General features: G+C 45.3%; 1 protein-coding gene across 7 annotated transcripts in view; it reads left to right on the top strand.

Moving 5' to 3' along the window:
* The window catches only part of LOC143751380 (transmembrane channel-like protein 6), a 39,985-nt gene that overhangs the window by 22,471 nt on the left and 3,835 nt on the right, over positions 1–13,679 (top strand). For all 7 annotated transcript variants that reach the window (XR_013207207.1, XR_013207206.1, XM_077243953.1 and 4 more), the window contains 6 exons: positions 7,286–7,376; positions 8,086–8,183; positions 8,286–8,381; positions 8,481–8,556; positions 8,871–9,004; positions 10,340–10,516. Coding sequence is in view for 5 of the 7 variants with exons in the window: in XM_077243953.1 (XP_077100068.1) it covers positions 7,286–7,376; positions 8,086–8,183; positions 8,286–8,381; positions 8,481–8,556; positions 8,871–9,004; positions 10,340–10,516 (672 nt within the window). In the remaining 2 variants the exon portion in view is untranslated. The remainder of the gene's footprint in view (positions 1–7,285; positions 7,377–8,085; positions 8,184–8,285; positions 8,382–8,480; positions 8,557–8,870; positions 9,005–10,339; positions 10,517–13,679) is intronic.

Genomic DNA, 13,679 nt, shown 5'->3' with positions numbered 1-13,679 from the left:
GAAGCTTCAGATCAAGTGACCATTAGTGTTTTCTGTGCGTTTTCTGTTTTCTGAATGTTTTCTGTGCGTTTTCTGTGTTTTCTGAACGTTTTCTGAGTGTTTTCTGAATGTTTTCTGTGCGTTTTCTGTGTTTTCTGAACGTTTTCTGTGCGTTTTCTGTGTTTTCTGAACGTTTTCTGTGCATTTTCTGAACGTTTTCTGTGCATTTTCTGAACGTTTTCTGTGCATTTTCTGAACGTTTTCTGTGCGTTTTCTGTGTTTTCTGAACGTTTTCTGAGTGTTTTCTGTGCGTTTTCTGAACGTTTTCTGAACGTTTGTTGTGCGTTTTCTGTTTTCTGAGCGTTTTCTGTACATTTTCTGAACGTTTTCTGAGCGTTTTCTGAAGGTTTTCTGTGAATTTTCTGAACATTTTCTGTGCATTTTCTGAACGTTTTCTGAAGGTTTTCTGTGCATTTTCTGAACGTTTTCTGTGCGTTTTCTGAGCGTTTTCTGAAGGTTTTCTGTGCATTTTCTGAGCGTTTTCTGTGTTTTCTAAACGTTTTCTGAGTGTTTTCTGTTTTCTATACATTTTCTGAGCGTTTTCTGAACGTTTTCTGAGCGTTTTCTGAAGGTTTTCTGTGCATTTTCTGTGCGTTTTCTGAGCGTTTTCTGTGTTTTCTGAGCGTTTTCTGTGCGTTTTCTGTTTTCTGAACGTTTTCTGAGTGTTTTCTGTGCGTTTTCTGAACGTTTTCTGTGTTTTCTAAACGTTTTCTATACGTTTTCTGTGCATTTTCTGAGCGTTTTCTGAATGTTTTCTGAGCGTTTTCTGAAGGTTTTCTGAGTGTTTTCTGAGCGTTTTCTGTGCATTTTCTGAACATTTTCTGAACGTTTTTTGTGCGTTTTCTGTTTTCTGAGCGTTTTCTGTGCATTTTCTGAAAGTTTTCTGAGCGTTTTCTGAAGGTTTTCTGTGCATTTTCTGAACATTTTCTGTGCGTTTTCTGAGCGTTTTCTGAACGTTTTCTGTGCATTTTCTGAGTGTTTTCTGTGTTTTCTAAACGTTTTCTGAGTGTTTTCTGTTCTCTATACGTTTTCTGAGCGTTTTCTGTTCATTTTCTGAGCGTTTTCTGGAGACCGCCACCTGATCTGCGCTCTCTGCCTGGGCCTGGAACACGCAGAGCTCGCCCTCGCGTCCGGGGGCTGCGAGCTCTGTGAGCAGTCACTCCGCCTCCTGTGGGACCGCGCAGAAAGAAGCGCCGTTCCCTGAGACAGCCGGAACCTGTGGCCACAGCGACGCGCTCGCCGGAGAACCTCCCTCGAGCCTCGCTCTCGCCTTCCCCACCTCTCCTCACTGACGCGCAGCTGCCGGTTGCGAGCCTCACTGCCGTCACTTCGGAGGATGAGTCCGTGGGACACGCCACAAAAGACTGCTGCTCTATCCTGGCATCAGACAGCGAGGAATGGTCGCTTCACTCCGCCTCCTCGTCAATCCAGGAATCCGCCCGTACCCGCGCTGGAGCTGACGCGGAACTTATGCGCCTGCTGACGCAAGCTGTCGACCGTCTCGGGCTCGAGTGGTCGCTGCCGAAGGAACCCGCGCCGAACAGGCTCGACGGCTGCTTCCTTCAAAGTCGCCGCCGCGCAGTTTCAGAAACTAGGCCCGCTCCATTCCTGCCGGAACTTCATGCGGAGCTGACGAAGTCGTGGAATTCGCCTTTTTCTGCTAGACTTCAGTCACAGGCCTCCGCGTCGCTCTCCCGAGTGGACGGCGCCGCCGAGAAAGGGTACACAGCGATTCCCCCTGTGGAAGAGGCGGTCGCAGCGCACCTTTGCCCGCCCTCCGCGAGATGGCGGTCACGGTCAGCCCTCCCGTCTAAAGCCTGCAGAGCCACTTCCGCCTTGGTCGGCCGCGCTTATGCCGCCTCCGGCCAGGCCGCGTCTGCTCTACACTCGATGGCTGTGCTTCAGATCCTGCAAGCCGACCTCCTCCGTGAATGGGATGAGAAGGGCCGGGACCCAGCTGCGGTTACGGATTTGAGAAGCGCGACGGATCTTTCTCTCCGCGCCACCAAAGCTGCAGCCCAGGCCATCGGACGAGCCATGGCCGCGCTAACCGTGACGGAGAGGCACCTCTGGTTAACGCTCGCGGATATGAGGGAAACTGAGCGAGCCACCTTTCTGAACGTGCCGCTTTCCCCCACTGGTCTCTTCGGCCCAGCGGTGAACGGGATTGTTGACCGCTTCTCTATGGTGCAAAAGACCACGCAGGCCATGAACCTCTTCCTGCCGCGACGCTCGAGTTCCGCCACAGGCCGCTCTCGCGAGAGACAAAGCCAGCCTCCTGTGCGAACCAGCACCCAGCGTCCAGCACAGCCTCAGCATCAGCCTTCGCAGCGACGTCAGGGCGGCCGCCAGAGGGCCTCGGCAAAGGCTCACGCTGAAGTCTGAGCACGCGAAGCCCTCCTAACAGCGGGAGAGAAAAGACGCGCGTGTCCCGCTGCGGCCGGACCGCCGTCAAAGTTCATTTCCCTGTCAGTCCCCTTCGAACAGGCTACTGCAGTGGTTCAACTAGCAGCCAACGAGCCGGTTTATTCACCCTCTCGCCTGCACACAAACGCCATTTTCACGGCGACCCAGAGAAATCTCAAAAAGAGTATAATGTCTGGTCCGGCTCACGCCGTCAGTGTTTTAAGTGTAGTGAATGTGCCCACGCCCCAGTGTTCACCCCTACACATAAGCACTCAAAATCCCATGTCACTCACTGAGCACACTCTCATAAAGCGCAGAAAAGCCGCTCGAGTGTTGAATGTAAGAAATGTGTCCACAGGTCTGTGCCCACTATCTGCCCGCTCTGTTACACGATCAAAGAAGCTTATGAACGTAAGTCTCGTGCCCGCCAGAGAGCGCTCACGCTTGCTAACACAAACCTTCCCCCGGGTCCCGCCTGTGCGTTTAAGTGTTATCACGAAACACAGGGCGTTAATAAAACGCTCCCCATCTACTAGGATCGGGGCGTCAGATACAGTTGTAAGTCTCGTGCCCGCGTGCGCGCGCTCACGCTTACAGAGAGCTCTCCCGCCCAGAGCGCTGCTCGCGCGTCAAAGTGTGGCAAAAGTATGTTCCCCATCCCTTATGATCGGGACATCTCACATAAGTCAGACGGTCTCGGCTGTCAGCGAGCGGCCATTGCCCAGAACCGAGAGCGCGCGCGCCGCGCTCTCGGCTCCGGTTCAGTTTCACAAGCCCGCAAATGGCGGCGGTCTGAACCCGGAGGCCATTCGCCCCCTGGCGGCTCACATAGCTGCGTGGGAAATGCATTTCAGAATGGGTGTTGAGCACAATAAAGCAGGGCTATGCACTTCAATTCGTTCGCCGCCCTCCGCGCTTTCAAGCCCGGACCGCGACGATAGTGAATGCGGAAGTAGCACACCTACTTCACGCAGAAATAGCAAAGCTGCTGTGCAAAGGGGCTATAGAAAAGGTACCGCCTTCTCTGAGCGAGTCAGGCTTTTACAGCCGATATTTTCTCGTACCCAAGAAGGACGGAGCCTTCAGACCTATCCTAGATCTGAGATATTTGAACAAAGTGCTTGTAAAAAGACCGTTCAAAATGCTTACGACCAGAAAAATCCTCGCGCACGTTCGCCCGAGGGACTGGTTTATTTCTCTAGATCTGAAGGATGCCTATTTTCAGATTCAGATAGTACCCCGTCACAGGCAATTTTTGAGATTCGCCTTCGACGGTCAGGCATATCAATACACCGTCCTGCCGTTCGGCCTGTCCCTAGCACGCCGTACATTTACAAAGTGCATGGACGCGGCGCTCGCCCCCCTGAGAAGTCAGGGGCTGCGCATAATGAACTATCTGGACGATTGGCTGATATTGGCACAGTCAGAGACAGAACTACTATCTCACAGAACAGTGCTTCTCAGTCATCTGGAAAGCTTGGGTCTCACGGTCAACTGGACCAAGAGCTCATTACTGCCCAGCCAGTCAATTTCATTTTTAGGAATAGAACTGGACTCGGTGACCATGACGGCTCGTTTATCGACACAGCGCGCGCGCCGTGTTCGCCACCTAGCCGCATCTTTCCAGAAGGGCAGCTTTCTCCCTTTGAAAACATTTCAAAGGATGTTGGGCTGTATGGCATCAGCTGCAGCGGTGCTCCAGCTGGGCCTACTGCGCATGCGCCCGCTCCAACGCTGGTTGAACGCTCGCGCGCCTCGCCGAGCCTGGGTGTCTGGCGGCCAGAAAATCAGAGTGACTCAGACCTGCATAACAGCTCTGCAGCCCTGGTTAGTGGCCGATTGGTACCAGCATGGAGTAATGATGGGAACCATCTCTTATCGGAAGGTCATCTCGACAGACGCGTCCAACTCGGGTTGGGGCGCGCTGTTCGAGGGCAGACCGGCCTTTGGCCAGTGGTCAGACCAGGAGAAGGGTTTTCACATAAACTGTCTGGAAATGATAGCGGTCGAGAACGCGCTGAAGTGCTTCCTCCCGTTTATACAGGACCAGCATGTTCTCGTCCGCTCGGACAACACATCTGTGGTATCCTATGTAAACCGTCAGGGCGGTGTCAGATCCAGAAATCTCTGCAATCTGACGGAACGCCTCCTTATTTGGTCACAGACGAACCTGCGTTCGCTGAGGGCGGCGCATGTGCCTGGCCATTTGAACGACGGCCCAGACAGACTGTCCAGGGACAATGTTCCCCCAGGGGAATGGTCCCTGCACCCCCAAACGGTCCAGAAACTGTGGCGCCTATTCGGCAGAGCGGAAGTCGACCTGTTTGCGTCAAAAGACAACGCTCAATGCCCGATGTTCTTTTCGAAGGACGAGGACGCGCTGGCCCAGGTTTGGCCCAGCCTCCCGCTATATGCTTTCCCTCCGGTCTCTCTGTTGCCACAGGTGATCAAGAGGATCAGGGAAACGCGCCACTCGGTGCTCCTCATAGCCCCGCGTTGGGAGAATCAGACTTGGTTCCCGGAACTGGCACGGCTGTCACATACAGCTCCGTGGCCGATTCCGGTGAGGGCAGATCTCCTCTCTCAAGCTCGCGGCACGATCTGGCATCCCCATCCAGAGCGCTGGTCTCTGCATGCATGGTTGATCAACGGGTACTCGTTGCCCTGCCAGAAGGAGTGATGAACACGATCACGCAGTCTAGAGCCCCTTCCACGAGAAGGCTCTACGCGTCTAAATGGTCGGTGTTCTCTGGATGGTGCACCGACAGAGGTCTGGACCCGCGGACATGCGGGGTGGCGCATCTGCTCACTTTCCTACAAGAGCTGTTGGATAAGGGAAGATCCCCATCCACGCTCAAAGTTTACGTGGCGGCCGTAGCAGCATTCGCGGAATCGACGCACGGCCAGTCACTGGGAAGACATGAGTTGGTCATCTGCTTCCTTAGAGGAGCTAGAAGGATGAATCCGCCGCGCCCCCCGTCGGTTCCCATGTGGGATCTTTCACTGGTCCTCGAGGCCCTGAAAGCTTTTCCATTTGAACCACTAGACTCGGTGGAGTTGAAATATCTATCACTAAAAGCCGTTTTTCTGACTGCACTGTCGTCAGTAAAACGTGTAGGGGATCTGCACGCGCTGTCTGTCAGCGCGTCGTGTCTTGAGTTCGGACCAAATTACTCTAAAGTCATCCTCAGACCTAGACATGGTTATGTCCCTAAAGTGATGGGCACTCCATTCAGAGCGCAAGTTATTTCGCTGTCAGCTCTGCCAGCATCTGACAGCGAAAGTGATGTGAATCTCCTCTGCCCTGTCAGGGCGCTGAGATTTTACATTACGCGCTCCGCCTCCTTCAGGCGTTCGGAACAGCTTTTCGTTTCGTTTGGTGGGCGCGCCAAGGGGCTTGCCTCCTCGAAACAGAGCCTGTCCAGATGGATAGTGGACGCTATAGCGGCAGCTTACGCGTCAAAAGGCCTGCAATGCCCTCTGGGCATCAGGGCTCATTCCACGAGAGGTGTGGCCTCGTCGTGGGCATGGTCCAGTGGAATTTCTATCCATGACATATGTGTAGCGGCGGGCTGGAGCTCCCCGTCTACCTTTGTCAGGTTTTATAACCTAGAAGTTCCTGCCTTGCAGGCTAAACTGTTGTCAGTCTGAAAAGAGGTGTATTCTGCCCAGATCTCCTGCTCAGATCACGTTCATGACTCAGCTCTCCTGGTTGAGCTGCACTAAGTAGGGTATGTGCCATATGACTATACAGACCGGCGCGCTGCTCTGTATTCCCTATGTGTGCTTATGTACAAGTGATGGCCCGCGTGGCTGGCCACCTTATTTTTTCCACTTATGGGGTTCCCCTGAAAGCTCGGGGTCTCATGTGGATGCTTGGCGCGCACGCCGTTGACAAAGTGTTCCCGTAGCGTAAGCTAAACTTACGCAATACGAGAGAACCTCTCGTAAGAGAACGATACTGGGTTACTAACGTAACCTCGGTTCTCTCTAGAGAGGGAACGAGTATTGCGTAACCGGCCGTGCTCACGCCACGAGCGACTTCGCTTCAGTCGTCGAAAAACCAGAGAATTCAGCCTACAGCCCCTATTTTATACGCTAAGCCACGCCTATCTGGCGGGCTGTGACGCTATAAAGGCGCGGGCGCCCTTCATTGGGCGTGACGTCACGCCGGGCGCACTGGTAGGCTGCAGCAGTTGCCCGCAGGGCAGCCAATGAGCACGCGAGATGGCCTGCTCTAGGTCTGCTAGCTGCTGCACTGCGTTGACAAGTTATACAAAATTAAGGATAATTTTTTGGCTTCAGTATCTCGAGAAGATGAATCTTTCCCGTAGCGTAAGCTAAACTTACGCAATACTCGTTCCCTCTCTAGAGAGAACCGAGGTTACGTTAGTAACCGAGTATTGTTTTCATTAAAAAAAATAGTTTTTTTACATTTTGTATAAATTCAAATTAAATTAAATGATTTTCCTAAACGACATATGGTCATGAAGGAAGTAGCTGACATTTTATTTTATTTCTTTCTTTCTTCCTTCCTTTCTCCCTCCTCCCTTCCTTCTGCCTTTCATTTTCCTCTTTCCTCACTCTCCTGTATTAATTTTGAAATTATGTATTAAAAAAACTTGCATTGAGGAGTCAAATAAATTTTTTCAGTGTGATGACATAAAAGCTTTTGACTCTATAAAAAGGGAAACTAACAATCTCAAATCTTACTGTGTGTCTGTTACATGTTATCATAAAAAACAGTTTCTACATGGAGATTTTAAAGGGATTTCATGCATCAGTTGCACTGATTAACTTCATGTGTTGTTGAATTCTTATATTTCATCATGTGTTGCAGGAACCTGTTGTTGAAAGTGAGTGTGTTGGGAGTGCTGTGCCATCATTGGTTGGGTCGTGTGGCATCAGACCCCAAGAAGCTGGGCTTACAGGTGAGGTTTTAACTAAAAACCTAAAACTTTTTATGTGTTTTGACCGTTCGTTTACATGACAATGGCGTTTTTGGTGCCTGAAAACGATAACACCCTAACCAGACGCGATGCGATAAGATTCCAGCGACAAATAATTGTTCTGTCCACACTAGACGCGATCAATCAAAATCAATCAAAACCCACAGCCAATCAGAACAGCGTGTGGGCGGAGTCTCGCGGCACCAGAGAGCAATCCTGACGTCACTCACAAGAAAATGTATAAGTAGCTTCATAATCAAATTCACAAATATTACACCATTTAAACATTATTATAAATACATAGGCTGAGTTACTAAAACAATCTTTGTCAAATAATACACTTTACGTTTGAACGTTCTTGTTTCCATTTGTGTAATTTCAAGATCTGAGGTGAATTATCCATTGTTGCTTTTACAGCTGCAAATCTGGAGCACTAAAGGATATTCAGAATCACATTACACGCTTTTAACATTAAATAAAGCACATAAACAGAACCTGAGATTATCATTGCCACACTTTGTGTTTGTTGTTCCAGCGCGACGTCGCAGAAAAATAGAAACCGTTTCTAAAATAGAGTCAGTTTTGATGTGGTTTTGATGTTGTTTTTTATGGTGGTTTTGATGTGTTTTTTTTATGTCGGTTTTGATGGTGTTTTTTTATGTTGGTTTTGATGCTGGTTTTGATGTTGCAGTGCTGGGAGAGTTTCGTCGGTCAGGAACTGTACCGCTTCCTCCTGATGGACTTCATCTTCATGTTGCTGGACACTTTCTTTGGAGAGTTTCTGTGGAGGTGAGCATCTGATGACATACAGTATGAGCTCAGGATAGTTCCTAATAATTAAAAACTGTAATTGGACTGAAATCATTTTTGTTGTTTGTTTCTCTCTGTCAGGTTGTTTTCTCAGAAAGCTCTGAAGAGGAAAAGGAAACCCGTGTTTGATATCGCGAGGAACGTTCTGGAGCTCATCTATGGACAAACTCTGGCCTGGTAAACATCCATCATCACCCGACTGTAACTTGACTGTTGGTCAGTGATGTGATATAACGGCACCTGTGTGTGTGTGTATATTTGTGTGTGTGTGTGTAGGTTGGGCGTGTTGTTCTCTCCTCTCCTGCCTGTGGTTCAGATTATTAAACTGCTGTTTTTCTTCTACATGAAGAAGGTTTGTTTGTCTGCTCACAATCATAACAGCATTTATTGTGTTTGTTTAGACAAATAACCTGCAGGAATTTTTTTTTTTTAACAATGACTCAGATTAATCATTTGTGAACCGATTCACCAGAATGATTCGGATGAATCATTTGCGAACATATTCACTAGAAAGATTCGGATGAATCATTTGCAAACAGATTCACTTGAATGATCTGGCTGAATCATTTGTGAACCGATTCCCTAGAATGATTCGGAGGAATCATTTGCGAACCGATTCACTGGAATGATTCTGACTCGTCTGTGATTGTGGTGTGTGTGTCTCAGGTCAGTCTGATGATGAACTGTCAGGCGTCGGGGAAGCCGTGGCGAGCCTCTCAGATGACCACCATCTTCATCACACTCCTGTGCTTCCCGTCGTTCCTGGGCGCCTCCGTGTGTGTGACCTACACCATGTGGATGTGAGTGTGTGTGAGTGAGTGAGAGAGAGAGAGAGAGAGAGAGAGAGAGAGAGAGAGAGACAGTATGTGTGTGAGAGTGAGTGTATGTGTTTGTGAAAGTGTCTGTGTATGTGTGTGTAAGAGTGTGTGTGTGTGTGTGTGTGTGTGTGTGTGTGTGAGAGAGAGAGAGAGTGTGAGTGTGTGAGAGAGAGAGAGAGTGAGTGTGTGAGAGAGAGAGAGTGAGTGTGTGTGTGTGTGTGTGTGTGTGTGTGTGTGAGAGAGAGAGATCCTATGAAATGCGCTGCTGGGAATTTTTATGCGGATGTTGGCAGAAAACACTGACATTCTGGATCCAGACGCTCCTGAAAATGTTGCACTGACCTTTCGACCCCATGAGAAGTAGTTTCTGTCCGTATAGAGCGCATCCACACACCGCTCAGCTCCGCTGCTTCCAGCTTTTCCATGCATTTTTCATTATGGGGATTTTAAGAAGTCTTCGTTAAAGAGTTATAAGCCATGAACGAACCAATCAGCTACGAGGAGAATCACAACACTACAAACTTTGATTTGAAGCAAAAAAACATATCAGAAAATCTGACAAAAAGACAAGTGAGGGAAACAACTACAATTCCATGAACAGCAGATAAAAATGATCGAGTAATAATAATCTACTCGTATACAAATGTTTATTAAATATATAAGTGCTTTATTGTCATTCCAACCATACAACATAGAATTTATTACACATAAACTAAAGAAATTTCACTTTTGGGTAAACTATACCTTTAATGTTTTTTTTTATTAATATGGAAATATTAATTACTTTTTTTGATGACATGATACTCTAAATAAGAAACTAAAACTGCCAATAGCTGGCGGTAAATTCCTTCATGACCGAGTCATTCATTCATTCGATTTGTTCAAACAACTGAATCATTCGGGAATTAAGAAACCTACAGGCGGTTTCAGTTTCATATTTAAAGTATAATTAATTTTTTCCCAGTATTTCAGTATACGTTAATCTACATTAATAGTTATTTATGCAAATGTAACTGCAGCGTGAATGTACATTGGATGCGTCCCCTTACATTTATAAAGGTTAGAAAAGCTGCCCTTATAAAGATCAAAATACCCCTAGAAATCAATTTACGGGGCAAATATCGCCTCTGAATGGAGAACTTCACTGCTTATTTTTCAGTATATTGAAAAGCACACGCTAAAACATCTTCTGAATCATTACACAACACAAGGGACGCAGACAGGGCCGGATCTGTCCTCAAATGCATTGCACACTTGATGAGGCTCTTTGATTGTCTGTTGCGCTCTATGTAGTCTGACACACTCCTTCTGTCCCAGGATGGAGCCGTCGGCCGGCTGCGGCCCGTTCCGGGGTCTGAAGACCATGTTCCAGGCCGGGAAGCGGTGGGTCCAGGAGCTGGCGGCGCAGAATCCCAATCTGTCCTGGCTGGTCTCGGCTCACACGTACCTGGTGGAAAACCCACTCTTCCTATTCCTGTGCGCCGCCATCTTCCTGTGAGTCTGCGTTCACTCTCAGTTCTCAGATCAGTTTCATGAGCATCAGCTTTGCCTCCGCATATGGAAAGAAAACCGATGCAAACGAGTCGTCCAGTAAGAGTGAATCATTTGCAGACTACAGCAGAACTCTCCAGTTAAAGGGATAGTTCACCCAAAAAGTTTAAATTAGCCCATGATTTACTCACCCTGAACTCATCCTAGGTGTATATGACATTCTTCTCTCAGACAAACACAATCAGAAATATATTAAAAAATGTCCTGGCTCTTCCAAGCTTTATAATGGAAGTCAATGGATGATTCTGTTTTGAAGTCCATAAAAGTGCATCTATCCATCATAAGTGCATCTATCCATCATAAAAGTGCATCTATTCATCATAAAAGTGCATTTATCCATCATAAAAGTGCATTTATCTGTCATAAAAGTGCATCTATTCAGCATAAAAGTGCATCTATCCATCATAAAAGTGCATCTATCCATCATAAAAGTGCATCTATCCATCATAAAAGTGCATTTATCCGTCATAAAAGTGCATCTATTCATCATAAAAGTGCATCTATCCATCATAAAAGTGCATCTATTCATCATAAAAGTGCATCTATCCATCATAAAAGTGCATTTATCCATCATAAAAGTGCATTTATCCGTCATAAAAGTGCATCTATTCATCATAAAAGTGCATCTATCATCATAAAAGTACATCTATCCATCATAAAAGTGCATCTATCCATCATAAAAGTGCATCTATCATCATAAAAGTGCATCCATCCATCATAAAAGTGCATCAATTCATCATAAAAGTGCATGTATCCATCATAAAAGTGCATCTATCCATCATAAAAGTGCATCTATTCATCATAAAAGTGCATCTATCATCATAAAAGTGCATCTATTCATCATAAAAGTGCATCTATCCATCATAAGTGCATCTATCCATCATAAAAGTGCATCTATCCATCATAAAAGTGAGTCTATCCATCATAAGTGCATCTATCCATCATAAAAGTGCATCTATCCATCATAAAAGTGCATTTATCCATCATAAAAGTGCATTTATCCGTCATAAAAGTGCATCTATCCATCATAAAAGTGCATCTATCCATCATAAAAGTGCATCTATCCATCATAAAAGTGCATCTATTCATCATAAAAGTGCATTTATCCATCATAAAAGTGCATTTATTCATCATAAAAGTGCATCTATTCATCATAAAAGTGCATCTATTCATCATAAAAGTGCATCTATTCATCATAAAAGTGCATCTATTCATCATAAAAGTGCATCTGTCCATCATAAAAGTGCATCTATTCATCATAAAAGTGCATCTATTCATCATAAAAGTGCATCTGTCCATCATAAAAGTGCATCTATCCATCATAAAAGTGCATCTATTCATCATAAAAGTGCATCTATTCATCATAAAAGTGCATCTATTCATCATAAAAGTGCATCTGTCCATCATAAAAGTGCATCTATTCATCATAAAAGTGCATCTATTCATCATAAAAGTGCATCTGTCCATCATAAAAGTGCATCTATCCATCATAAAAGTGCATCTATTCATCATAAAAGTGCATCTATTCATCATAAAAGTGCATCTATCCATCATAAACGTGCATCTATTCATCATAAAAGTGCATCTATCCATCATAAAAGTGCATCTATGCATCATAAAAGTGCATCTATTCATCATAAAAGTGCATCTATTCATCATAAAAGTGCATCTATCCATCATAAAAGTGCATCTATCCATCATAAAAGTGCATCTATCCATCATAAAAGTGCATCTATTCATCATAAAAGTGCATCTATCCATCATAAAAGTGCATCTATTCATCATAAAATTGCATCTATTCATCATAAAAGTGCATCTATCCATCATAAAAGTGCATCTATTCATCATAAAAGTGCATCCATCCATCATAAAAGTGCATATATCCATCATAAGTGCAACTATTCATCATAAAAGTGCATCTATTCATCATAAAAGTGCATTTATCCATCATAAAAGTGCATCTATTCATCATAAAAGTGCATTTATCCATCATAAAAGTGCATCTATTCATCATAAAAGTGCATCTATCCATCATAAAAGTGCATCCGTCCATCATAAAAGTGCATCATATCCGTCATAAAAGTGCATCTGTCCATCATAAAAGTGCAACTATTCATCATAAAAGTGCATCTATTCATCATAAAAGTGCATTTATCCATCATAAAAGTGCATTTATCCGTCATAAAAGTGCATCTATCCGTCATAAAAGTGCATCTATCCGTCATAAAAGTGCATCTATCCATCATAAAAGTGCATCTATTCATCATAAAAGTGCATCTATCCATCATAAAAGTGCATCTATTCATCATAAAAGTGCATCCATCCATCATAAAAGTGCATCTATTCATCATAAAAGTGCATCTATTCATCATAAAAGTGCATCTGTCCATCATAAAAGTGCATCTATTCATCATAAAAGTGCATCTATCCATCATAAAAGTGCATCCGTCCATCATAAAAGTGCATCATATCCGTCATAAAAGTGCATCTGTCCATCATAAAAGTGCATCTATTCATCATAAAAGTGCATCTATTCATCATAAAAGTGCATCTATCCATCATAAAAGTGCATCTATTCATCATAAAAGTGCATCCATCCATCATAAAAGTGCATCTATTCATCATAAAAGTGCATCTATCCATCATAAAAGTGCATCCGTCCATCATAAAAGTGCATCATATCCGTCATAAAAGTGCATCCGTCCATCATAAGTGTGCAAAAATATTCATATTTAAAACTTTATCGACTGAAATAACTATCTCCAGGCAGACGGCCATGTCATATACAGCTAGGATGGATCGAGGGCGAGTAAATCATGGGCTAATTTTAATTTTTGGGTGAACTATCCCTGTAATCTCATCGACACCGTTGACACAAGATGTATAATAAGTCTCTGATGTCCCCAGAGTGTGTGTGTGAAGTTTTAGCTCAAAATACCTCAGATATTTTTATATAGCATGTTAAAATTGTCTTTTGAGGGCGAGCAAAAATGCGCCGTTTTTGTGTTTCCCTTTAAATGCAAATGAGCTTGAAGAGCTTGTGTGTTAGCAGCTCCGATTACCTCACACACACACACTGAACATTTTTGCCGGAGTCAGAAAGATG

The sequence above is a fragment of the Siphateles boraxobius genome, unplaced genomic scaffold, assembly GCF_051911475.1.
Source record: "Siphateles boraxobius isolate OS27281-9 unplaced genomic scaffold, OSU_SipBor_1 254, whole genome shotgun sequence".
Lineage (NCBI taxonomy): Eukaryota > Metazoa > Chordata > Actinopteri > Cypriniformes > Leuciscidae > Siphateles > Siphateles boraxobius.
This window is presented reverse-complemented; position numbering and strand designations above follow the sequence as displayed.